The 27,297-nt window shown below is 38.0% G+C and overlaps 2 protein-coding genes across 3 annotated transcripts in view; one reads left to right on the top strand and one right to left on the bottom strand.

The window, feature by feature from the left end:
* LOC133516507 (uncharacterized) overlaps nt 1-27,297 on the top strand; it is a 219,751-nt gene that overhangs the window by 67,742 nt on the left and 124,712 nt on the right. For both annotated transcript variants that reach the window (XM_061849493.1, XM_061849492.1), the window contains exon 2: nt 14,210-14,274. In XM_061849493.1, the coding sequence (XP_061705477.1) occupies nt 14,220-14,274 (55 nt within the window). In that variant the 5' untranslated portion in view covers nt 14,210-14,219. The remainder of the gene's footprint in view (nt 1-14,209; nt 14,275-27,297) is intronic.
* On the bottom strand, nt 16,686-19,710 carry LOC133516505 (uncharacterized). The gene is made up of 2 exons (XM_061849491.1): nt 18,478-19,710; nt 16,686-17,710 (listed from the first exon to the last, which is right to left on the bottom strand). Exons 1-2 carry the CDS (start codon nt 18,509-18,511, stop codon nt 17,121-17,123), a joined length of 624 nt encoding a protein of 207 aa, XP_061705475.1. The 5' UTR covers nt 18,512-19,710; the 3' UTR covers nt 16,686-17,120.

The raw sequence follows: 27,297 nt of genomic DNA, 5'->3' as shown, positions 1-27,297 counted from the left end.
TTACCGTGAGACTTAGACATATTAAATACATTATATTAACATACAAAAAAATACAAAATAAAAAATCCTTTATTTCATAAAAGCGTACATAGTTATGATGCAGGGGATGGGGCCTCCCAGTAAGCAAAGGAAGGCAGTGTTAGGAGGCACCGCTCTTCCCTTTGGTAGGTATATGAAAGTTAACATACTTTAGTAGGTATTTCAAAGTTTTTTTAGATTAACTTAGGTATTAAATAAACGGGTCTGTCACATTTTTAAGCAGGAACTGCATAACTGAAGAAGGTATCAATATCTACCAGTATTACGTTATACTGTTTCGATAGCGGTATTTTTTATCTCTGAAGCGGAATATAACGGTACCGTTATTTTTTCGGTACCTTAATCTTTATCATAAAATCGTTTTAGCTTTTCGACAGCAACGTCTCCTGTGAAGGGATTTCGTTTGACGTCGCATTGGCGACAATTGTTTTTATTTCGGTACCGAAATAATACCGGTAAAAAAGAAAATATATGTAGCGTTATTTTATACCGGTACCGTAACTTTATATTTCAACCGGTTTAGTTCTACCTTTAAAACGAATCGATATCGATAAACAATATCGGTACCGTACCGTTATTATCGTACCGAAATCAGTCCTTGTTTTTAAGTCGAAAATTGCTCGTCACATTCTGCTCTATACCGAGAAGACTTATCTAGGACCATGCGCGTTGGCTATATCCATGCAGACTATACTAGTCTCAGTGACCCATTATAAGCTAGAATCACTAGGAATGGTATTATATTATACGAGTAGATTGCGTACAACTTTATATTTCAGTGGCTTACAAGAAGGCGACTTGTTTAAATAATTAAACAATTTTTCTTATATGATAACAACTACCTGAGAGAGATGCACTGCAGCGCATGTAATGTTCTGTCCCGTTGTCCAAGGGACAATACTCGTAGTGGTAGGTACAGTTTGTTAGAGAAAATGTTGTATATCGTTCTACTAATATGCTTGGTAGACGGTGCACTATGGAAATGGCTCACTACTATAACAAAAATACATATTTTTGATATAGTTTGAAAACACTACTTAAAACATCAATGTTCAATCAATCAATCAATCCTTTAAGTGTAACGTAAGGCAGGCCGTAAGGCCGTGGCAACGAGTGATAAAAAAAGTTTGACCCATGAAAGTTTGAAAGTTTTGAAGTTCGAATAGTTCATAACAAAGAGACCAAAGGAAAGCAAAAAAAAAAACGGCAGATAAAATACGAAAATACTAAAATTGGAGAAAGGTGGCAAAGGGAGGAACAAATGTAAAAGCACTGTGCCTAAAAGGGCTGTAGCGCCACAGAAAGTAAGAAGTAAGTCTTCTTGGTGCTTGCGCACTGAGAATGCACATCCAGCGCATTTCCAAATGATAGTTTGGCTACCACCCAAAAGCGAAGTGAAATCCAGCGGGGACCCGTATACGGTGTAGCCGACTTAACCGGGGCTCAAGCAAATATACACTCTATCTAATTGCTTTAAGGACGTCTGCAGTTAGATACCTTGATGATTGTTCTGTTTTAAAAGGATTTGTTATTGTTGGAGATATATAACGGTTATGTCGTTTTGGAAACGGCACTGATTGAGTTTATCTCGGTTGAATGTTCCCAACGCTCACGGACGGCAAGTGTATATCAAGTAATTTAGCATATCAGTATAATAAAGGTTGTCTGGAAGAATTTGCTTTATAGCGGATTGCTTGTCATTGAAATCAAAAAACGTAAAATGTAATGTTTTGGTGCAATAATAAAAATTTACAGTAAATAAATGCTCATGTACTTACGGCTTCTTTTTGTACTCCGATTTCTGAAATATGGCTGGTTTTTTTATGTTTGTAGCCCGATGTTTGAAATATGGCTGGTCTTTTTTGTTTAAATGGGTATACTTTTCAGTCGATCCCATTGTCATTAGGTTAGGGTCCAAGGTGGGATCCTAGAGGAATCGAGATTTTTTTCTGATTGGTATATTTTTTCTAAGACCATTCCTCACCTGTATACGAACTATATCAGATTAAGGGGCTCCCCGCGGTTTTCATCGATTGTTGACTAGTTTTGAGTCGTTACTCCTACATTTGCACTATAGATAGAATTATAAGACAAACGACTGTCTCCATTCTGGTCTACCAGATTTTGAAAGAATTGAACGCTAATTTTTTTATATATTTTTTAAACATTGTCTAAAAAACACTTTTTTCGTTACTAGATTGCTGTGAAGGATTTGACATGTACGAAATTAACTTATTTGGGTTTGTCTTTGACGTCTCTAAAAACTGGTCAGAGATTTAAATTTTAAACTAATTAACACAAAAGTTATGGCCAGTAAACCAGTTTTTTGTCCTAAAATTGTTCAACTTTGATAACAACTATCTCGAGGACAGTGAACTTTGTTGTAAATATGGTATGGTGGTATGGTATGGTATGGTATGGTTCTTACAGCCGTTGCTGTTACTATGATAAGCTACAAAAAACATTAACTAAGGGATTCAGATCGAAGGTCAATACGTTAGAGACCCCCTTAAAGCAACTGCACGTACCGCCACAAAATGTGCGAATGTGGTGGAGATTTTCTTAAAGTTGTGCAAAATAAAAAATAAGTATTTACAGAAAAGGTGGAAGACGTGTGTGGTGTCATTATCAATCAATCAATCAATCAAATCATTTATTTGCTAAAATACAGTCAGGTGGATCTTAAATACATTTTTACGAACAGTGTATTCAGCCTGCGATTGGGCATGCAAATATTATACAAAAATTATCTTAACCTAAGCATGCAGCATGCATGAATTACATTACAATAAATTTAATAGAGATATGGCTTATAATCTAAATATTCTTTAATTGAGTAAAATGCGTTTTTTATTAAAAAGTCTAACAAGTATATCTTAAATTGAGGCATGTCTGATTCTATTATTTTGTCAGGTAACTTATTATATAATGTATTCGCCAACGATTATCAGCGATACATGTCACTAGGTGGACCAGAATGTTAATAGGTGTCCGCTATCACATAAATTATCTATCAGCTCCATAATTATAGCTTGACAACATACTGACTGGATAAGGTTAGCTATGGACCTTCTTCTTCTTCTTTTAAACTATGGCCTCCATAAAATCTATGATGATTTTGCCAATGTCAAGTGTCATTGTTCAGTAGTAACTTTTAAGTGTGCTCGTAGAGCATGACGTTGTTCGGTAGTTACTTTTAGTAAAGAGATAGCTGGACTTAACTAAAAGCCACGATGGATTGCCGACATGGTTAAACGCGTTTTAAGATTAGTTTTTCATTAGCTGCACACTTCTACGATAGTTCAGTGCGTAATAAACTATCAATATTATACTGTAAACAATATTAATGAGCAAAATACGGAAAAAATTCTCGAGACGTTTTTGCCATCTTGAATCTCAACAACCCAGTTTTGGACCTGTTTCGCCAACTTCACAATTCACACCTGCCTGACACAGTCACTTTTTCGCACATTTCTGGCTTTATAAGTAACGACGGTACGCAGCGTCAATGTGTTCTTGTTGGCCCAGCAGTTCTACATTGAATAGGCAATGTCAGATGACAATTGTCACAGTAATGAAACAAGGGCCTAATGTCGATGTTCTGACCTACCAAGGCCTATGCTCAGCACTGAGAAGTTGATGATGAAACAGAGACTAGACATAGACTGGTTGGCTTGCCTACGCTCGTTGCTATGGTAACACTTATGCTCGTTGTTATGGTGATGTAGTATTCCGCTGGACCAATTTAGATCAAATTTGGCATAAAGATTGTTTGAGGCACAGGTAAGGACATAGTTTTTATTAATCATCATTCTACGAATATTATTAATCACTCATATACTGCTCATGAGGTATTCGTCTGTGCGATGGGAATGTTAACTGGTGTGTCACGTTCTTGCACTGATTGTGAGGATGCGGGCACCGTCCGCGACTGCCGATGTAGATTTATTAGCTGTTACGGCAATGTTCAATGATGTGAACAATATACAGCAAATAATTTGTCGCTGTCGAAAAGTAGTTGCTCTTTAACTTAATGAAACATTTGTGTGTATTTGGGCATTTATTTTTTATATCTTATACTGTTGTCTAGTATATATCCACAACAAGCCTCATTGATATAAGCCACAGAAAAAATATATATTCTCGTGAGTTGCAGGCGTACATAGGCTACGGAGACTGCTTACCATCAGGTGGGCCGTATGCATGTTTGCCATCGACGTAGTACAAAAAAAATAGACGAAGCTCTTAATACATTTTTGACTTCAAAAAACGATCGACATGATTAACGCTTATGATTATAGCCACGCCATGTCACGAATTGGCCTTATCTATGCCTTGACACAACTGAACTGTAGATCCTTATTGTGTGTAACATGGCACGTAATGTGAGCACATAATATATAAACTAGTAAACTAGTGGCTCTATGTCTACAGAGACCTCACAAACCCCCATTTTGAAAAAATTAAACTTAATCGACAAAAAAATCCCTACTAATTAAATGTGTAAGTAACTCTATTTATTCTCTTCACACTTAAACCGCTAAACCGATTTAGATGATATTTGGTATGGAGATAGTTTAAGGTCCAGGAAACGAGTTTTTATGAATCATTATCATTATCATAATTGTACGCAGACAAAGTCGCGGGCATAAACATATAATAGAGAGCTTTTCAGTCGAGTATCGTGTTTAGGCAACGAAGCTTGCTGAGTTGCCTAAGTAAGGTACGAGAACATTTTAAACGACCATCATTTAACATTCTTCATCTGCAGTTCCACTATTATTTTGGATCAAAACAATTTTTTTTTACCAAAACTTATAACAAAAACAAACAAACCACGACGAAAACAAGACCTCCTCTTTCGCCATTTGGAAGTCGGTTAAGGAGATAGTAGAGGGCGGCTTCTCCGTGCAAGCGTAGTCCCCATTTTCCTCTCTGGATATTGACATTGTGAAAAATATTTTTAAACTATTTTTTTGACCGAATCCGTAACTCTACGCTGCGCTTGAAAACACGCATTACTGATGTTGGAGCTAAGCTGAAATGGGACTGGGCCGGCCATGTCTGCCGCATGAACCCACAGAGGTGAGCCAAAATAACCACGGTATGGTTGCCGCAAGACGGGCGAGGATCGGGTAGGCCCAGGTAGGCTCAACGACCGGAGATTGCTTAAAACCGAGACGAGTGGAAATCGAAGGCGGATGCCTTTCCCCAGCAGTGGGACACCGTATAGGCTTATAATAATTTTTTTTTTTTATGATATAGGAGGCAAACAAGCGGAAATATCGCCTGATGGTAAGAGATTACCGTCGCCCATGGACACCCGCAACACTAGAGGGCTTGTGAAGCGCACCCTCGTTTTATGCGATAAACGCAGCGTCAATGGCCAACGTTTGCCGCGCATTCATTTTTAATCAGATAATCTAATGACCGTATATTGTTTTACGCGGTAAGCGTATTGCCATTTTCCCTACATTCCGTGATCGCATGCGTTGAACGCTGCGTCTATCGGAAACAACCGCGCGCTTAAGTGTACTGCCGGCATTTAAGATGCAGCAGTTTGAAGGTCTTATCGGTCCGGAAATACAGCAGGCGAGAGTTCATTCCACAGTTTAGCTGTGCGAGGCAGGGAGTGTCATGATTAATTTTAAAACTATGAAAATCCTTCCTTCCTTCTCCGTCGAATTACTCTTGGCAGAGCAGTCGTGGTGACACGACGATGAAAATAAGACGTCTTTAATGACACTCCTCACTTTGTTCTATCCAAGTTGCTGCAGAGTTAGCTTAGACGGACTTAGTATACATCACAAAAAATGTATTAAGTAATAATACTCGTAATTGGTTTTATCACTCGGAAACAACTGTACAAGAGCGTGTTCACAGCCCATTAGGCAGATCTTCGCGAATTCATTTCTTGCGCCTATTGAATACCAGGAGGCCAATTCGAACTTACATTCCCATGTCAAAATGTTGTCATTATGGCCTATACAAACGTCACAGATAATCGCTTGCGATTTGCAAAAAATTCTTTTTTTATTGGAAAAAAAGGGAATAATTTGGCCACAAGCTCACCCGATGGTAAGTGCCGATGTGGTCTAGGATGGAGCATGCTTACCTAAGGGTGGTATTTTACTGTCTCACTTTCTCATTAAACAAAATGTGAGATGCAAATACACATTGGACCAAGAAATAGTACAGGTGGAATTCAATCTCAATGAGATATCTATTGACTCTCGATTTAAAAAGATCCAAGCTATAGTGGTCTGGTAATAGATTAGCAGGAAGTGACAGTTTATTGCGAATCAGTGACTGTTATTTAGCCGGCAATTATCTATAATCGCATGCCATTTGTTGCACCGTGTATAGAATCTTTTATTATATTTCACGCATGCATTTCAGTCGTTCACTTGTTCGTATATGCATTAGAGCTAGCAAGACGCACGGGATCATAACGAAATAACACCATTTTGATATAGAAATGTAGTTCCAATACTCCAGGTTAGGTCAATACATCATATTCGTGCACGAGGCATGGTTACTACTTTTATTTATAATTTATTAAGTTATTCATTTATTGCCCATATTTTAACAGAACGACGTTTAATCACGTTTTATACTTATTTATGTCAGTCAAGAGCTCAAGAGAGAACAAGTTTCGTCCTTGATTTCATGAACATACTTAATAAATAAATAAATGTTAAATAAATAAATAATCTTACACTTTAACAAAAAAAATGATAAAGGAGGCAAACGAGCAGACAGATCACCTGATGGTAAGCAATTACCGCCGCTCGTGGACACCCGCAACACGAGAGGGGTTGTAAGTGCGTTGCTGGCCTCTAAATGGGAGTACGCTCTTTTCTTGTAGCTTTGTAGGTCGTATAAAGTTCTCTTTAGCAACGATTTATTTTTTCAGTACCGAAATAAGATCGGTTGAATACCGGTATTATTGAAAATAGAGGCAATATATTTTATACCGGTACCGTACATTTATTTTTCAACCGGTATATTTCTACCGTTAAAACGAATCGGTATCGATAAAACAATATCGGTATCGTACCGTATTAACAAAATCAGTCCCTGCTTTTTATCGTATTCCGACTCTACAAACGACATAAAAAGGTAGAACTTATTGCATAAACACAATTGCAATCGCAACAACAATGCCTGTACGCTAATGAATAGCTAGTAGTTTTAATTCATTGACTATTTTTTCACACGCCATAGTGCATCTCAATGTCAGATGATTCACTATTACAAAACAACACAATCAGCTGATCACCGGTGTGTTTGACCCCTTATTTCTGTGAATTGTTTATAAATGAGGGGTCAACGTGACCCGGTGCGCACACGCACGTAGCTATGGCGTGTGTAGAGTAAATATTGCAGAAAGTTTACTTCATACACACTTGCTAAGTGGTTTAAAAAACACAAAGCGTGCTATTATGAGGTTTTACCTGACCACATACTACTCATAATAGTATCTAAGTAATGTTGTCGGATTGTGACATGTCATTGATACACACAGCTCCATAGATCTATGTTATTGATACTCAATGTTCAAAATATTCGTGGTAAGAGGTACGACCACATCCAGGTTCAGTTTGTTTTTATAAATGTAAAATACCAACTTGCTATCGAAATATCTTCATTATCTCACTGCACGTTGTTTTTAATTTTAGGAAAGAACGTTGGATGTATTAGAATAACTTCGATTACGGGGTAACTTTGACAATAACAAATATCTTCTGAACTAGAAGCGTTTAGGAAGCGTTGGAGTAGCGTAAAATAAATAATAATTGTCTAACTGCCTATATTAATGTTTTTTTATACCCCTTTATTTTCCTTACTAGGTATAATATCATAAGTTGAAGGAGTCGCCGTCGTCGGAAACGGCGAGGAGGACTATATATATAATATCATAAATGCGAAAATTACCCTGACCGTCTGTCCGTCTGTTTTGAAGAGTTCTTAAACCGCTGAATCGATTTGATAAAATTTACAATAGAGATAGTTTGAGTTTTGGGGACGGGTATAGGATAATTTTTGTTAAGAAAATCATACTTCTACTCAGATGATAGTTTTGCTATAAAAACGATATACATTTTGATAATTCACACTGTTTTATGTTTTAACAAAATACATAATGTACATTAACAGTTTTTGTCTATAAAACCTATAGGTAGGTAGTAGAGATGCCCGGGGTATCGTCCCCAGGATGCATTGCCAGACTTAGCTGCAGATCGAAACATTCCCCCGCATGAAAGTCACCAGACACCCAGACAAGTTTATGAGACATTTCTTTCACAACTTGTTTGGTGTCCGATGACCACGATCCAACGGTTTCGACTATAAGTGCCGCAAATATGTAATTGTTTTTAAATTAAATTGGTAAGTTAGGCATCTTCTGCAGCCGACCCCGGTTTCGATAATTTGAATTGGCAAAGCAGTTCAAGAACGAGTATGTGTACCTTAGTGGAAAAAGGCATTTTTCTGGCTCGCATCTTTTGCCAGGCCTCGGCAAGTTCCAAATTCAATCACAAAACAATTGCTAATGGAACTCTGGAGGTTAAGACAATTAAAAAGTAGGTAATTATTAATGAATGGTAAATTTCCATCTGCATGGAATAGTCCCTCTGTCCTATGACGCTGTGACGACGCGTCATTGACACACATACGTTGACGTAATTGATAGTGACGTTTTCAAGCGCAGACTTTCATTTGAATAGAGCACGCACAAGCAGCTAAATCCCACGCATTTGTGTTTTTTTATATTCAAATTTAACTGACTTACTAAACATTTATATTCTCGCCAAACTGCTACGTTTGATGGGAAAATGCGCTGGTCATATTAATTTTTTTCGTGTGAAATAGTTGGTGTTTTATGGCTTTATTCATGCTTAATATTTATATTTATTTATTAAATACAATGTAAGTTTACAGTGTCAGACCAATTCACTTACATGCTAGGAAAACATAAATTATCAAGAATAATAAATTAATAAAGCTGAATCAAAGACATACCAAAATATAAAAATCATGCGCATAAAAATGTCAAAACTAATTAAAATTGTCATTTTACTTACACTCTAAGAAAACAAGAAAATAAATAATGTATGAATTAGTTTCTTTGTTTATTACTTTATCAGCCTTTGTACATGAATACGTCCACTTAAAATTCATTAAACAGATGGTTTGTACTAGGTATTAAGTTAAGGGGTGATTTGGAAGATAAAAGTATTCTGCAACATGTTTATCCAAGCTTATTTGGATGTTCAAATTTACCCAAATCTTTCCAGCAATTTTTGCTTTATTAAACTTACAAACACTCATTGTAAAAGTGTCACGATTCGTTTTCTTAGATATAGTTATGCTTATAAGATACTTATACTTATAAGTAGGACAATATAGTATTTTTCCAATTGTTTAAGGTGACAGCTGTCATCTGCATACAATTTCTAACCTTAAAACGAAAATATGTATTGAGAAGGCGGCTGCCACCCTACCCAAGGTATTTCAAAATTACTACAGTACCTAGCGCAGAAGAGAATAAAATATGAATGAATGAATAGTTTATTTGTGTAAAAAAGGGTATAAAGTGATGCTAGATAATATTGTTCCCAATCCTTAATTTACCATAATACATGGCGTATAATTATTATCTAATATTAAACTTCCATTAAAATATCACATTGAAAAATAATAAAATACAATTAATAATAAAATCATAAATTGTGAAATATCATTTAAAATTACAGTTTGTCTAATATAAAAAATATATAATCATTATATAGGGTAGGAAGTTAATTTTATAGTATTAGGACTATGGACACCTGCTTGTACGTTGTAGCAGATGCGATGTCTACAGGACATGCATAATGTCCGTGTTTTGAAGCAGTGCCGTTGTCACGCGCGATACAGTTACCATATCGTTAAAGAGACATTAACTTACGTTGTTTACAAAATGTTGTTACTGCGGTTTCGCCATTCGATTTCAATGTGTTGTGGTCACGGATTAAATTTAATAATTATTTCTAGCTTCTGCCCACAACTTTGTCTGCGTGGGATGCTATGATGATGATGGATAAAAACTACGTACCCTGTATCCTCCCTCGGGCCTTAAACTATCTTCATACTAAATTTTTAAAATTGCTACCAAACAACGTCATGCTCTACGAGCACACTTAAACGTTACTACTGAACAACGACACTGGACATTGGCAAAATCATCATTCATCATATATTTGATGGAGGCCATATTTTACTTATCTTTACCTAGATTGACGTGATTCGTGATTAGGATTTGCTAGAATATTTTTATGTATTTTAAATATTGGCTAAGTACATACGGATGTCTAGCTTAGCTAATTAATCATTGAACAAGTATATTTGCTCATGGGGAAATAATTATGGTATTAGTTCCTTAGCACGTTTCCCTCAGACATCTAGTAGAACGGTTTTTATAAATTGATATTTTGATTATATGATAAAATAAAATAAAGCTAAGTCGATCTGAGTAAGATTGTCGCCAAATATTTATTTATTTTAGCTAAAGCTACTTGTATTTAGAGTTCAGGTGTATCTACATTATAGGATTGATGCAATGTCTAGATATATCCTGTATGATGTCGATTACGAAATAACAAGTACAATACAAATAAATATATTATGTATGGAATCACTTCTTGCATTAAAAAATATATATTTTACTTTATGCTGATTAACACACGTTTTATACTCGCAATTAACCCAGTTCACTGTCAAATTTGCATAATTTTGTAAATGTACTCAATAAGAGCGCTTAAACAAATACATTACGTAGCGTTGATAAACTTGAGCTATTCAGTTTTTACAATTCGTTATAAATTTTGATATTGTTATGACACGACCTTGAGATTATAAAAAAAATATATATATTATAGGACATTATTACACAAATTGACTAAGTCCCACAAGTAAGCTCAATAAGGCTTGTGTTGAGGGTCTTAGACAACGATATATATAATATATAAATACTTTAATACATAGAAAACACCCATGACTCAGAAACAAATATCCGTGTTCATCACACAAATATATGCTCTTACCAGGATTTGAACCCGGGACCATCAGCTTCGTAGGCAGGGTCACTACCCACTAGTCCAGACCGGTCGTTAAAATTATACGCAGTGTAACCAACGAGTACATGTATTATTGTTTTCCTTCGTTTTTTATAATATTATGGCTGCATTAGAAATATACTCCTAATAATTGACGACCGTTCTGGTCGAGTGGGTAGTGACCCTACCTATGAAGCCGATAATGTGTATCGAATCCCGGTAAAGGAAATTATTTGTGTGATAAACACAGATATTTGTTCCTGAGTCATGGGTGTTTTCTATGTATATAAGTATGTATTTATGTATTATACAAGTGTGTATATCGTACTAGTACCCAAAGTATAAGCTTTGCTTATTTTGTAGCTAAGTTGATCTGTATAAGATATCCCCTTATTTATTATTTTTATTATTATTTATTAGTTTAGACTATTATCTATCTATTTACCAGCAACCAAACATTGATAGATTTGACCTTAGATTGAAAATTGAACTGAGTATGAAAATTTCTAGGAACACATTTCGCTATCTTTTATAGGTTCGGAGTCTAGTAGCCAAGCGCCAATTGAAACTAAAATTATCTGTGGAAATAAAATGGCGTCCAATAGAAATGGAAAATAATGTAAACCAGCCAATTTATCTTCAATACTTCGTAACTAAATACGCACTGTTTGACGACAATCATGATGATTTATATACTTAAATATTTTATTTGTATCAATTCTATGTTAAATATATATTAGTTGAAATCACACCAAGACAAGTTTACAACGATTTTGATAGCACACTTAGTGCCAGTGTTATTTTAATTTAAACTTCTATGAAATTATGACGTATAAATAACACTTGCACTGCGGGTGCTATCATAATCGTTGCAGACTTATCTTGGTCTGACTCTTATAATATTTCAGTGAAATCAACCTCCATAAAAAATACTTTAGATGTCAAATGCCAACAAAAGCTGAAATATTTGTTTAAATTATTTTGTCGTGTTCGTCTTTCCTCTGGTCAGATTTGAATTAAACACCCTGTGTAAATAACTTTTACCCTTCGTCTTACCCGCATACACTTGGTTGCTCAACTAACCTCATTGTTGATAACACTACTTTCGTAACCATTGCAATTTTGAACCCCATTGCTATGGAAGGTAGAGGCAAGGAATGGAATCTCCATAGGCAGAACTGTTGCAAAAGTGACCAGTTGTCAGCTATAAATAATAGTTCCAAATCTCTCCAGCGTAGCGCTAGAGTAGCTAAGTACCTAGACGTTTTGACGGAGTGAAGTGCGCTGTCTATGATTACATTTTTTTCTCAAGTATTCTAGGTACCTATTTGTGGTTTTTTGTCGGACACTTTTTGGTATATGTAGATTCTATTCCTTAACTCTACCTTCCATACCCATTGCTTTATTAATAAGAATTTGAATAGTTTTATTCAGAATGCAGTCATATAAATCATTATGGTACTACACTACAATAGCTGGCAGGGATTTGAGTATGAACTAGATCTAATGATATAATAGTCGAAATCCTGATGCATCCAGATGGGTCCAACGATGCTTGCTAACTGTAGGCGTCTCTTTGAAAGCATTCACTGTAATCGTGGTAACTTTCAGTAAGGTCATGGGTCAAAGAGTGTCTTGGCTAGGTATGTAACAGCCTAGTCGGTACCTTCCCTGCAAAGCTGGAGGTCCCGGTTTCGAATCCTGGTAAGGCCATTTATTTTGTTCCTGAGTTATGGACTTTTCTATGTATTTAAAGTGTATACTTATATATATCTATCTATTATATATAATATTGTCGTCTGGCGTCCACAACACAAGCCTAAGGGCCGATTTAGACGGCACGCGAACTCGCATGCGATTTTAGTTACATTGTGGACTATTGAGGTTACAACTAATTCGGCGACCGATCAAATACCGCAATGTAATCAAACTCGCATGCGAGTTTTCGCACCGTGTAAATGAGCCCTTATTGAGGCTAGGTCGATTTATGTACGATTGTCTCATAATATTTATTTATACTTTATATATTCCAAAACTATCTCCTTACATGCGGTAATAAAGGAGAATACCGATACTCAGTAAACGATTGGAATTTAGAATATTCTCTGCGATATCTAGGGAATTCCGAGCATAAGAGTATAACGTAGGTATTGAACTTTCCAAATACCTTTACTGACGCCGATTCTGATTTAAATATTTGTTACGGTTTTGAACTAGTTTCGACACGACCTTGGCCGTGGCAATCAGCGTTAGCGGGTCATGCTGACTGGTGATCTGCTGACGAAATGTAATCGTGGAGCCTAGCTAAGATACTCGTACCAATCGTTCATGGAAAACGCCGTACAATTTTTTTATGTATATTGCGTGTATTTTTTATATAACCGTAAATTTATAGAGACGTAGGTTTTAGCGATGTAAAGCGATTTTTCATTTACTACTAACTCTAACTGGGGCCTAAACTAATTGCCCTAAGATTATGCGGCCGTATAAAAAATAATTGCGGTAGAAATAGTCACGTCTCGTCTCATAAAGCCATTTCGCTTAAATCTATTGGTGCGAATGAGATACCTACTGACATGACACAAGGTGGTATTAACCTTTTCAACGCTTTTCCACACGTGTCAAGAAATGCCATGGACGCCAAAAAGTTAACTGGTGAAGAGCGAATATGAAGCTTAACTGACAGTAGGAAAGTCGCTTTGACAACGTCCGCCATAGCCTTTTTAATGGTCATTGGCGTCGCGGGCACGACAGACGATGACCGTTTTAGTGGTCTTTGGCGTTGAAAAGGTTAAAGTGAGGTCAAATTGACACAAACTGAATCGGCCTCAAAGGTTCAGTTATTGTTGCGGGAATCCCGACCATCTTTAATTATCATGAACCCCTTTTAAAGTATGTTTAAGTATCGTTTTCCTTATAGGTATTGAATAACTATAGAGGTATGATGATGATAAATATAATATTACTTGTATCTGCCCACGACTTCGTCTGATGATGATGATAATAGTACTTTGTTGTTTTGTGTTGTTGACTTGTGGATCGATTGTAAATTATATCATGATTTGTTTCAGATTCTCCAAAATGTATCTACAAGGAAATAGAAATACCTGCCTAGTGGCGGCGGCACTAATTATATGTAAGTAAATTATTGATTTTATGACGGAATTCTGGTAATCGTAAGTGATTTCGTTGCCTACTAAGATAGTAGGTACTTAAGTACTAGAAGATCAAATACACCGACCGACGACCGACCGGTTTGGCCTAGTGGGTAGTGACCCTGCCTACGAAGCTGATGGTCCCGGGTTCAAATCCTGGTAAGGGCATTTATTCGTGTGATGAGCATGGATATTTGTTCCTAAGTCATGGGTGTTTTCTTTGTATTTAAGTATTTATAAATATTTATATATTATATATATCGTTGTGTAAGTACCCTCAACACAAGCCTTATTGAGCTTACTGTGGGACTTAGTCAATTTGTATAATAATGTCCTATAATATTTATTTATTTATTTATTCATATACAAGTACAAATATAATATTTATTTATTTATTTATTCAAATACAAGTACAAATCGCCAGTGTGATGATAATTTTACTGGGTACGAATACTTGCTACTCCTCAGATTTTGGACTGTTTTATAACAAAATAGGCCTTTGTCTTTCAATACACATGCATGAAATAAGATCTTTTTCGAGCAAGTGCGATGAAAACGGTTTAACTCACGTGGTTTAAGTACGAGTAACACTCGTGTGACTTGTTTCAGAGAATACCTATGAGTCTCAGTAGTTTGGGAAAACCGGCGTCTTTTTTGTAGACATTATAAAAGTTAACGACCACGTAATTTTTTCTAAGGCTTTTATCATACAACTTTTAAGAAGTAGAAGGTTTTAACTTACCTATAATGATAAAGTAATAAAATTAGGCTCCAAGTCCGTTTATTTTAAGATGTTTTAAACTTGTAAAAAAAAAGTTTTTGTCCCATAGTTAAATAATACTTTATACAATATTTTTTTTTACTTTTCGGAGTAAAATGATATGCCATCTGAATCTTATAAAACAAGCATAATTTAGAACGCTAGTTGACGTTGGTTTGTATGAATAAGTAAAAAAAAGAAAAAAACTATAACTCCCTAGGGTGTTATAGCTTTTTTCACAATCCATAACACCCGCGGGAACAATATAGGCCTTTGTCCTTCAGTACACCTTCATGAAATAAGGTCTTTTTCGAGCAAGAGTGATGAAAATAAATAAATAAATAAATAAAAATCCCTTTATGACAATATGAATATTAAAAGTTTTTTTATGCACCATTTATTAACATGATAAGTCTATCTATGGCGTTGCCAGCTATATAACTATAATCCTCTTATGGCCATCGACTTGCAGTTGTCGTAGACGGCGTGGACCTAGACTGGACTGGACCGTTCCTGTATCTGGGCGTTGGCCTGCCTCTTGTGGTAAGAGTATTTGTAGTCGTGGGCTTAGTTGTAGTTGTCGGTTTAGTTGTAGCACTCGCAGGAGTTGTAGTCTCCGACGTAAAATAAGGCCCGACGTACAGGATATACCAGTCATAGAACGGTGTGGAGGGATGTTTGCACTTGTCTTGTCAAAATCTATCCTCCCATTATTGAATTGGATATTGTCATCCACTCGTCAAAAGGCGGAGGAGTACTCCTCCGAATATGTTTAATTGTACGCCGGCCATTTGTAGTCAGGCGCTTAGTTGTAGTTAACCGCTCAGTTGTAGTCTCCGACGTCGAAAAACAAGGCCCGTTGTACAGGATATACCAGTCATGGAACGGTGTGGAGGGATGTTTGCACTTGTACTCGCAGATGCTGTGGTAAATGGTGTAGTCGTTGGCGCAATATTGGAACATCGGTTTGCAGCCGCACGGGCCACGTGGACTCACTACCACTAGACCTGACAGAATCGCTAAAATGCAAGAAAACGGTATTCGCTATGTGCACGACTGTCACGCAACCTAGCATCCGCAAATCTAGGGGAAAACGTCAAGTACTCCATCTTATAAAACTATACTGAACGGATTTTCATACGACTGTCATCTATCAATAGATTGATTCTTGAGGAAGGTGTATGTATATAACTTGTTAAGGTTTTGTGTAAATTGTTTGAAATATAACAATGTTGTCGGAATTAATCACGCTGGCTAAGAGCTTTAATCGAAAATGCTGCCTAATCGGTTTCAGCTATAACAACACAATGTATGGTGGGGTTGTCTCTCTTTCATGGGTCTATTTTTTAAGGATAACACTCATTCTTAATTATCGGTAACGATAATTATCAAACAAATTATCGGTAACGATATAAATAACATGTTAGGTAGACATGAAGACAATAATATTAGCGTTTAGTATAAGTATAAACGGTAATATTGTCTTCATGTCTACCTCGAGTAATGCAAGAGTAGAGATTGATTAAATATAATTAGACTTTTATAAAATTTGTGTAACTAATTTGTTTCGTACATTCAAGCACAGTAGGATTTTAACAAATATTAAAGCAATCAAAATAAATAAGAACAAAATACTGTGTGAACTGAGGATGATAACTTATATTTTCCAAAAAAAAAATACGTATTAGATCAGCCAGACTAGAAAAAAAAACATAATACATTTAAATTATATTTCGGAAATATTTAACAGAATAATTTGTTTCAGAAACTTTAACCGATGATAATTATTAGTGGACGGTAACTCTTTTCGAAACGGTAAAGAAAAATATGTCATCACCGACGTCAGTGTAATTTATAAATTATCCTTTTTTGCCTCGGTGACTTTTTATATCACGACGTGACGACGACGCACATGGCCCACTTGGTCGCTATAAACTTTTATAAAATAGTAAAAGGGGGAGAGGGTATCTTGGATTAATTTTAAATAATAGTATATCGGCCTGCCACAATGTAGAATAAAATGCTCCATGTTTATGATGCACAACATAAATATTATAAATAGTAAGCCTATCCGATCACATGATTTTTAGAAATCGCCGGCCACTTATTCGCATTCCTCTGCGTAGTTTTACTCCACCGCAAAGTTGTAGGCCCCCACTTAGTTGTAGGCCTCCGCTCGGTTGTATGCTTGTCGTATTTCGGCCACCACTCAGTTGTATTCGTCTGCGTAGTTGTAGTCCTCCGATTAGTAATAGGCCACCGCGTAGGTGTAGGCCACCGCCAAGTTGTACGCTTCTCATATTCCGGCCTCCACTCAGTTGTATTCCTCTGCGTAATTGTAGTCCACAGCTCAGTTGTAGGCGGAGGCGGAGTGGTATGCCTGTTGTATTCACTTGTATTCATCGCCGTAGTTGTAGTACTGTGCTCAGTTATAGGCTTCCCCTCAGTTGTAGATCTCCGCTCAGTTGTATTCTCCAACGTCGAAACACAAGGCCCGTTGTACAGTATAAACCAGTCATGGAACGGGATGGAGGGATGTTTGCACTTGTACTCGCAGATGCTAAGGTACGTGGTGTAGTCGTTGGCGCAAAATTCGAAGGTATTTAAGCAGCCGCACGGTCTACGTGGGCTCGCAATCACGAGCCCTAACATGACCACTGAAATCCAAGAAATAGAATAGTAAATTAATAATTTTAAATTACCGTATTAAATTACAAAAAAACATTTTTTTTTGCGATTACACCTAAGAAAACAATGAGGAAATGTTTAAAAGTATTTGATATTTAAATACGTCGATTTTTCTGTAACCTGTAATTTTCATTGAAGATATTTGAGAGCCAAATTGGTACATCTTAAGAAGGAAGTAAACTATCGCTTCTTCATACAAACGTAGTCCCCATTTTTCTCTCTAGCTCAAGAAAACGGGCCACCGTTTACGAGCTATTTTGAAAGCCTATTCCAAAAATATATACAACTTATCTGTTAAAGTATCCATTTGATAAATGAATTACCTAAACCTATTGAGTGGGATACCAAAAGAAAGGATTTTTGACGGTGATTATACAAATATATACAAGTTACATGTTTGATTGTACCGTTGGAGAGAAAATACGGAATGTTCTACATCGCGCTAATGACATTTTTCTTTGCAGCTACAAGTATGTTACACGTGAAACGTGATTATCAATTGTAAAATACTGAATAACATTACAAGAAGGAACGATACGACTAGGTACTCTAGTCAGATTTTGCAAACATAATATACAGCGTGTATTTTCGATACGATCGCATAATCAAAGTGTTTAAAGTGTGTGCTAATAAGACAGTTCCGGGTCCAGCGGCCATAAATAGTATGATCCAATGAGGAAATGATAGTATATGGTTTTTCATAAAAGGCCAATATAAAAAGTAAGTAAAAACTTACAACACAGGATGGACTGCCAGATCCCACGAGCCATTGTGCTCTGTGCACTCTGAAGTGGCAAGGAACTCTAACTCAAGTTCCTGATGTAGTTTTATAAGTGTGCTGACTGTGTTTAAGAGGAAAGGGGACGGCCGCCATTTCTCCATACAAACGTAGTCCCCAATTTCCTCCCTGGATATTGACATTTAATTTAATTTAATTAATTGGATTTTTTGGTTATATATAAGTTAGAAGCGAAAATATTTTTCATTTAAACATAATTTTAAATTCGAACAAAATGAAACGACCCTTCATAGCTTTAGTTGATAAGGTAGGTGAGGCATATAAAAGCCCGACGGGTAAAAAGGCCCAGCATTAAAAAAAAGTTGCACTAGTTATATTTGTTCAATACATCACGCACACATAGAAGCTGCAGGTATAACGAGCTGGCAAAAATGCTTGACTTCGCACACGCCGCTACTTTGTCAGTAGTATGAAGTATCCAATACATACAGTCAGAAAGGGAGGTTGCGGGTTGCGGCTACACTTGATGTTATTTTTTCCAAAAAAGACTTTGTTTTTATCGAGTTTCTTGATTTACTCGATGTTGTAATGTATAAGGGTGCGAACAGAAGTTATCGAACTGTATGAGGAAGGGAAAATTTATAATTGTATGTATAACGGTACTTATATATTAAATATTATCTATTTTTCTTGCACTAATACTAGGGCGAAGAAGGCCCACTATCATTGGGAGTACAAAGGCCCAGTTCCGGGCTTTATTGAACGTATGAGATTAAATAGTAAATTTAAATATATTAAGTTCATTTTGAGTTCTTTTGAGATTTGAAGTTTACGAATTGCAACATAAAATTTTATAAATAATAAGTCTAGTCTCCAAAAACTGGATTTAAGAGAAACCAATCTTCAGTTGTGGTTCTCCTCTGCACAGCTGTAGTACTCCGCTCAGTTGTACTCTCTGGGGCCGAAACACAAGGCCCCTCGAACAGACTGGTTTATAAGTCATGGAACGTGGTGGAGGGATGTTTGCACTTGTACCCGCAGATGCTGTGGTACGTGGTGTAGTCGTTGGCGCAATATTGGAACGCCGGTTTGCAGCCGCACGGTCCACGTGGGTTCGCTACTCGCTACCGCTAGCCCTGACAGAATCACTGAAATACAAGAAAATAATACAAAAAGTACATTACAATAGTACAAGAAACTCCGAAGTATGCACTAAAGTCTTAAAATAATAAGAAAACGTATTTTTTTGGGGATATGAACCTACAGAGCTGGTTTTAGTCACAAACTGTAGCAAATTTAGTCTACTTTATAATAGATTTTATAAAAAAAAACTGCATAATTTAGGACTTATATTCAAAATACCTAAAAAAGTGCGAAATATACGCAGTTTCTCGAGTGGTGCAAACTTAGCATAGGTCTTTCGAAGCAGCTACCTTGGGTATAAACTACTAGGAGTGATCTTAATAATATATTAAATAATCAGAATTAGTCATTACTTTGCGAATTCCTAGTGTTAGATATGACTGGCCTAATAATAAATGACCGAAAAAAAAACATTAGCTATCAGAAATAAGTTTCTATATATTTTTAGTTTTAAAATTAATATTTATAATGCTTACGAATAAGACAGTTGTGGGCCCAGTGGCCATAAATAGTACGAACCAATAAGAAAACAATTGCATATAGTTTTTCACAAGAAGCCAATATAAAAAGTAAGTAAAAACTTGCTTTTTATATTGGCTGTGCTCTGTGCACTCTGAAGCAACGAACTGGAACTCGAGTTCCTGATGTACTTTCATAATTTTTGTTATTCTGTTTAAGAGGAAAGTCGACGGCCGATTATCCATACAATCGTAGTCCCCAATTTTATCCCTGGATATGGAATTTTTTTTACAAATTTATTTTAAATTAACCATAGCTACGCACCTTTGTTTAACTTTTTAGAAAAAAAAAATCTATACAATTTTTTAGGTATCTACTTCTATACTCGTAATAATTTACAATTCGAAACAAAACCAAGGCATATAGCTGTGGTTAATATATAACAAATTTTGTCAAAATATTTTCAATAATATAAATATACGAAGGTGTGAAAGTCAACACCGACATTGGCGATCACCCTGTGCAAATTGGCAGGGAGTAAAAGCTAGAAGAAAACAAATATATATATATATATATATACGAAGAGGAAAATGGGGACTGTGTTTGTATGGAAAGGCGGTTTCAGGGCGGTCGTTCACTTTCGCCTCAATTAACTTGTTTAATGACGAATATCTGTTTAGCGATGTCTATTGGTATGACTGACTTTGATAAGTCATTATTAAGTAGACTTCATTAAGTCCCAGCCCAGAGTGTTAATTAGCACATTGAAACCTGTTTAATTAATTGATTTCGTACCTATATGTCACATAAACTAACTTGGCACAACACAAAGCAGGAACAGAAACTCCAACACAAGAGCAGGCAATTTTTTATACCGGGTCCTGCGCGGATTCTCGCCAGCATTCATTGATGCCCAGCTCACGGAGATCAGGGGGCCTACCGCTAAAATCGAAATTCGCAAATTGCGGGGATTTTTCTTTTTTACTCTCACTGAGAAGACGTAGAATTAGAGTGACAGAGAAAAATGCCGGCAATTGACGAACTTCGATTTTCGCGGTTATATATCGCGGTCATCCTAAGTCTCGGTGGGTGGATAGAGTGAAGGTAGGGCTTCACTCTATCCGCCCACCGAGACTTAGGATGACCTACAGGACGGCGTCCAGTCGGTCGACCCAAATATTCCCTCTTTACAGCACGATCTTCTCCCATCCTTCCTACATGTCACACAATATATTTTACTTTAATATATAAATATCGAGTAAGACTTGCTGTATATTGTATAAACATGTAGGTACTTTGGTTTTCTGCCGCCAACCGGCAGATACAAAATAAATGACAGTCTCGAATTACGTGTGTTTCATTCGCCGTCCTTCTAAAGTATTTCCCCGTATAAACCATTTGGCGACGAGTCCGGTTAATAAATTGGGTGTTTAGCAAGTGTTTAAGTTCAAAAATCATGGCTGAAGATAAAAAACCTGACCTTAGTGCCCTTAAAGAGTTCAAAATGAATGTCGACGTATGGTCGACCTACGTCAGCAGATTAAAGGCGTGGTTCGCTATACAAGATGTGAAAGTTGCTGATTTTTCGAAATACCTAGTTGCGGTAGTGGGCACCGAGCCTTTGGATTTAATCATAGACCTGTGCTACCCGGATACACCCGAAAATGTTAGTTTCGACACAATCGTAACCTTAGTCGACGAACATCTTTCACCAAAAAGGTCAATAATCGCTGAGAGAATGATCTTTAGGGCATGTAAACAAGTCGAAGGTCAAACCATAAGCGAGTACCTCGTGCAATTGAAGAAATTGAGTAAGCATTGTAAGTTTTCGGATAACAGAATTTTGAAGGAAAACTTACGGGACCAATTTGTTTACGGGTTACAAAGCGAGCGCATTCGACAGCGAATGCTCACAGAGGACGACGAGCTCACGTTCAAACGCGCCACGGAATTGGCGTTGTCGCTGGAGGCGGCCGTTCGAGACTCCAAGCCAGCGGGGCTGGGTCAGCAGCCGGCAACCGCGTCGGGCAACCGCGGCGAAGCGGAGCCCGTGTTCGCGGTCAGCGGCGGCGCGCCGCGCCAGCGAGGCGGCGGCAGCAGCGGTGCGCGGGCTCGAGGCTCGCGCCACAGGCCTCAGCGTCGAGGCTACGGCGACTACGGCCGAGGAGGGTCGACATCGTCCGGAGGACAGTGCTATCGTTGTGACGGACGGCATCCGGAGCAGCAGTGTTCGTTTAAAAATAGTGAGTGTTATGTGTGCGGTGATGTAGGCCATATCGCCAAAATGTGTCGCTTTAGAAGAGATCCCAAAAGAGTACATCGCGTCATCACTGAGGGGATCGATGGATTGCAATCAGACGGGTCTGAATCCGAGGACGGGCCCCTGCAAGTCTATCAGCTGAGCGACGACGATGCTGAACCAGATACTAAGTGGATGGTTAAGGTAAACGTCAATAACGTTCCGTTAATGATGGAAGGTGACACTGGCTCCGCTATTAGCGTTATATCTTTTAGTACGTACAAGAAACATTTTGGCAATTGTAAGCTATACCCATACGAGTCGAATTTAACAATGTACAGTGGTCAAAAGGTGAAACCAAAAGGTAAAATTATTTGTACGGTACAACTCGGTAACCAAACGGTAAATGGTTTAAAATTGATTGTCTATGATAACCATTCCAGTCCACCGTTGCTAGGCCGTAATTGGTTGAGGGCTTTCGGTATACAATTTCCGCGCATAAATTATAACGATAATGTGAACTCCGTGAACGTAAAACTTAGTAGTGAAGATATCTGTAAAAAACTAATAAAGCTATTTCCTAACGTTTTTGCGGACGGTATTGGCACTTTCAACAAAACGAAATTAAGATTAGATATAAATAGTGACGCAACGCCCGTGTGGCGGCGGCCCCGGCCTGTGCCGTTCGCGCTGCGCCCCGCCGTTGAGGCCGAGCTGGCGCGGCTGCAGCGCGAGGGCATCATCTCGCCTGTGGAGTGGAGTGACTGGGGGACACCCGTGGTGCCGGTCATCAAGAAAAATGGGGACGTTCGGCTCTGTGGAGACTTTAAAACAACGGTTAACCCGGTTTTAATCGATGACAAGTACCCTATTCCGCGCATTGATGACATATTTTCATCACTCCAGGGCGGGAAATATTTCAGTAAAATAGATCTTAGTCAAGCGTATCTGCAAATTGAATTAGATGATGATTCGAGAAAGTTATGTACTATAGTCACGTTACATGGCATGTTTTGTTATAATAGGTTACCGTTCGGTATTAAATGTGCCCCAAACAAGTTTCAAAGAATAATGGATAAATTATTTAGAATGCGGTATGTTACTTGTTATTTAGATGATTTGAACGTGTCGGGTGTAGATTTCGAGGACCACTGGCAACGATTGTTAAAAGTTTTCAGTATTTTGTCAGATTGCGGTTTACGTGTTGCTCCAAATAAGTGTAGTTTTTTTCAAATGTCGGTGTCATATCTCGGGTATATTATTGACGCCGACGGGTTACATACAGAAATAAATAAGGTAGACGCTGTTAATAATACACCTTTGCCTACCAACGTAAAAGAGTTAAAAGCTTTTCTAGGCTTAGTAAATTATTATGGTAAATTTTTAAGTAACCTAAGTGACATATTGAGTCCGCTATACGAACTTCTAAAAACTGAGAACGAGTTTGTGTGGAGCTCGGCGTGCGACGCGGCATTCAAAAAAGTAAAACGGTTACTAGCGAAGGCTCCCGTGCTCGCGCACTTTGACGACGCACGGCCGACGTCGGTGACATGTGACGCGGCGCCGGGCGGCGTCGCCGCTGTGCTAGCGCAGCGCGGCCCCGACGGCCGCGAGCACGCCGTGCTGCACGCATCGCGCACGCTCAGCGCCGCCGAAAAGAATTACGCGCAGATTTGTCGAGAGGGATTAGCGGTTATTTTTGGGGTAACCAAATTTCACGACTATATTTTTGGCAGGAAATTTACTCTTGTCACGGATTGTAAACCGTTGGCATCAATATTTAGCGAAAAAAAAGGGATACCGCTCATGGCTGCGAGCCGACTTCAAAGATGGGCAATAATATTAGGCGCATATAATTATGAAGTGAAATGTATTGGTACACAACATAATTGCTTGGCAGATAGTTTGTCCAGAATACCGGTTCCAGATGATAATGTTCGATCCCGTGTCGATACGTACCTACATTTTGTAGAAGACTCGGCCCCGATAAACTACAAAAGCATCGCGAAGAGCACGACGTTGGATCAAACTTTACAACAACTTACTAACGCGATAAAAACAAATTGGTTGTACTGTAACAGCGAAGATCTCAAGCCGTATTTTAATATAAGACAATATTTGAGCGTCGAGCAAGGTTGTGTTTTATACGGACATCGTGTAATTATCCCGACTAGTTTACGTGAACAGATATTAAATCAGTTGCACGAAACTCACCAAGGCATGGTGAAATGTAAGAGTTTGGCGCGCAACTATGTGTATTGGCCTAGCATCGACGCCGATATCGAGCGCGTGTGTCGCGCGTGCGACACGTGCGCGCGGGAGCGCGCGGCGCCCGCGCCGGCGCCCCTGCATCCATGGGTATGGCCGCAAGAAACGTGGTACCGTTTGCATTGCGATTTTTTTTCATTGACTAATAATACATTATATTATTTCGTTATTGTTGATGCTCATTCGAAATGGATCGAAGCGTTTCGCGTCCCGGGCACCTCCGCCAAATCCACAATCGCTAAATTGCGTCATGTTTTTAGTCAATTCGGGTTTCCACTCGAACTCGTGTCTGACAACGGGCCACCATTCAATAGCAATGAATTCGTGTGTTATTTACAAAACAAAGGTGTTCATCATATAACAGTGACACCTTACAAACCTAGTAGCAATGGATGCGCCGAGAATTGCGTAAAAATCATTAAAACGGCATTAAAAAAAGCTATGCGGGATAAGGTTGATCTGGATGCTGCCTTGGAAGATTTCTTATCTATTTACAGAGCGACCCCACACACGATAACTGGTAAAACACCGGCGAGCCTAATGTTAAAGAGGGAGGTGCGTACGACCTTTGACCTTCTGCGGCCTAGCGTCAACGAGACGGTGCGACGTAAGCAAATCGCACAAATGAATAATAAAAAAGGTTCTTTGAGAGAATTCGCCGTAGGAGATCGGGTATATTTTAAAGTATATAAAAATAATAACTTTGCGTGGGAAACCGGTACCGTATGCGAACGTGTCGGACCATTAACGTATTACATTCGGAGCGGCGGTAAAGTATATAAAAAACATGTAGACCAGATGCACCGCGATTATTCGATCGTGCGAGATGAAGCTAACGATATCGCTATCGATAGCTATGCAACTGGATCCGCCCCTTCCCCTGAGTCAACTCCTGCGCAGGAGGAGCAAAGTAGGTCGTCCGCGCCCGCGCCTACGTCCGCGGCCGCGCCTGCGCCCGCGAGCCCCGCGGCGGCCGGGGGCGCGCGCACCCCGACCCCGACCCGGTCACCGCTTGTATCGCCACCAGACGACACCCGCGTGCCGAGACCAAAAAGGATACACGTTCCACCTAAAAGATATGGTTTTGAAATAGATTAAACCATTCGGTTTCACTTTTAGACACGTAGAATACATATTTGTATTTGTTACTTTAATGTATCGGTTTGCCTTAAATATTAAGTTGCTGTACCTTTAACATCCTACCGTATACAATTGAAGTGTTCATATGTAACTCATAAGATTCAATTTTGTATACTTGTTGACGGGTGTGTAAGTGTCGAGGTTTAAACAATTTGTTTAGTATAGTTGTAAGTATATAAATTTGCATGTGTACATAAATATACCTCCTTACGTCAGTAGGTACATTAAATGTACAAAATCTGTTAAGTAGATTTAGTAATAGGTATATAGTTTTTATTGTGTCCTGTCACTTACAGCTGTTATAAAATTATAAAAAACTGTAAGGGGAGAATGCTGTATATTGTATAAACATGTAGGTACTTTGGTTTTCTGCCGCCAACCGGCAGATACAAAATAAATGACAGTCTCGAATTACGTGTGTTTCATTCGCCGTCCTTCTAAAGTATTTCTCCGTATAAACCGGACCCCCCCCCCCGGGTTTTACAAATATCGGTAAATACCGATTTATTTTGGTATTACTCTGATCTTTCATAAGAACGCAAACGTTTTAAGAACTTTATTTTAATCTAAATAAACCAGTTTATTCGACGAGCGACGAAACGACCGTCTAGCCTAGTAGTGTGTCGCATAAACAAAGACACCCACATAGGAAGAAACCGGTTTTTATTGGTTCTAAACCGGTTAATCTGACAATAACTTTATGGAAATGTTCTCCTAATACACGGTTTAAAAATAACGGCTTTACGAACGAAACCGATATTAAAAGGTTTTGCGCCAAGTACATGATAACGGTTTGGAAAAACTGGTTTATTTAAAGATTATCTAAATAAGAATACGGTGTTAGAAAATGGTTAAATTACTAATAATTTCTTGATTTAGGCCAATCAAATTAGATCCATAAAACGTTTTGAGGAATTATTGCCAGCAAGCTGGAAATCATATCAATACCTTAATTTGGTCCTAATTGCGTGTAAGCCATGTATTCTCAATCTCAGAGGGTGTGTATCTCCAGAGGAGTCACATGCGCATTGCCAACCTTCCGCACCCTCGTTGACCTCTGGCAACCTCACTCAACACTATGAGTAGGGTCTAGTGTTATTTGGCTGCGGTTTCTGTAAGGTGGAGGTACTTCCCCAGTTGGGCTCTGCTCTAGATCTGGAATGACATCCGCTTTGCTGTGCCCTACCACACAAAGCGAGATAACATTCATACATTCACAGTGCCCATATCTCTCTTTGGGACGTAGTTTAAGTACGTACCCGGGTATTTAATATAAAATCACCTTACGACATTTGATATTTCCGCTGTCGTTATAATCGGCGTACGAATCGAAACTACGCGATTGTTTATTGGAATTTAAAATAATGTATTATTCAACATTTTTGTGGAACAACAGCTGGAAGAAATACTGGGCTAATAAAGACATTTTTAAATCACAACTCCCTCTGCCTACCAAAAAAATAATGATGGATTCGGAAATACTACCATGCCTCACCTATGGTTGTCAAACTTGAACGTTCGATTACACAACCAGGCAAAAAATACAAATAACGCAGAAGCGAATGGAG

This window comes from Cydia pomonella, chromosome 3, assembly GCF_033807575.1.
Source record: "Cydia pomonella isolate Wapato2018A chromosome 3, ilCydPomo1, whole genome shotgun sequence".
Lineage (NCBI taxonomy): Eukaryota > Metazoa > Arthropoda > Insecta > Lepidoptera > Tortricidae > Cydia > Cydia pomonella.
The sequence above is the reverse complement of the archived record's forward strand: the minus strand, read 5'-3'. Positions and strand labels throughout refer to the sequence as shown.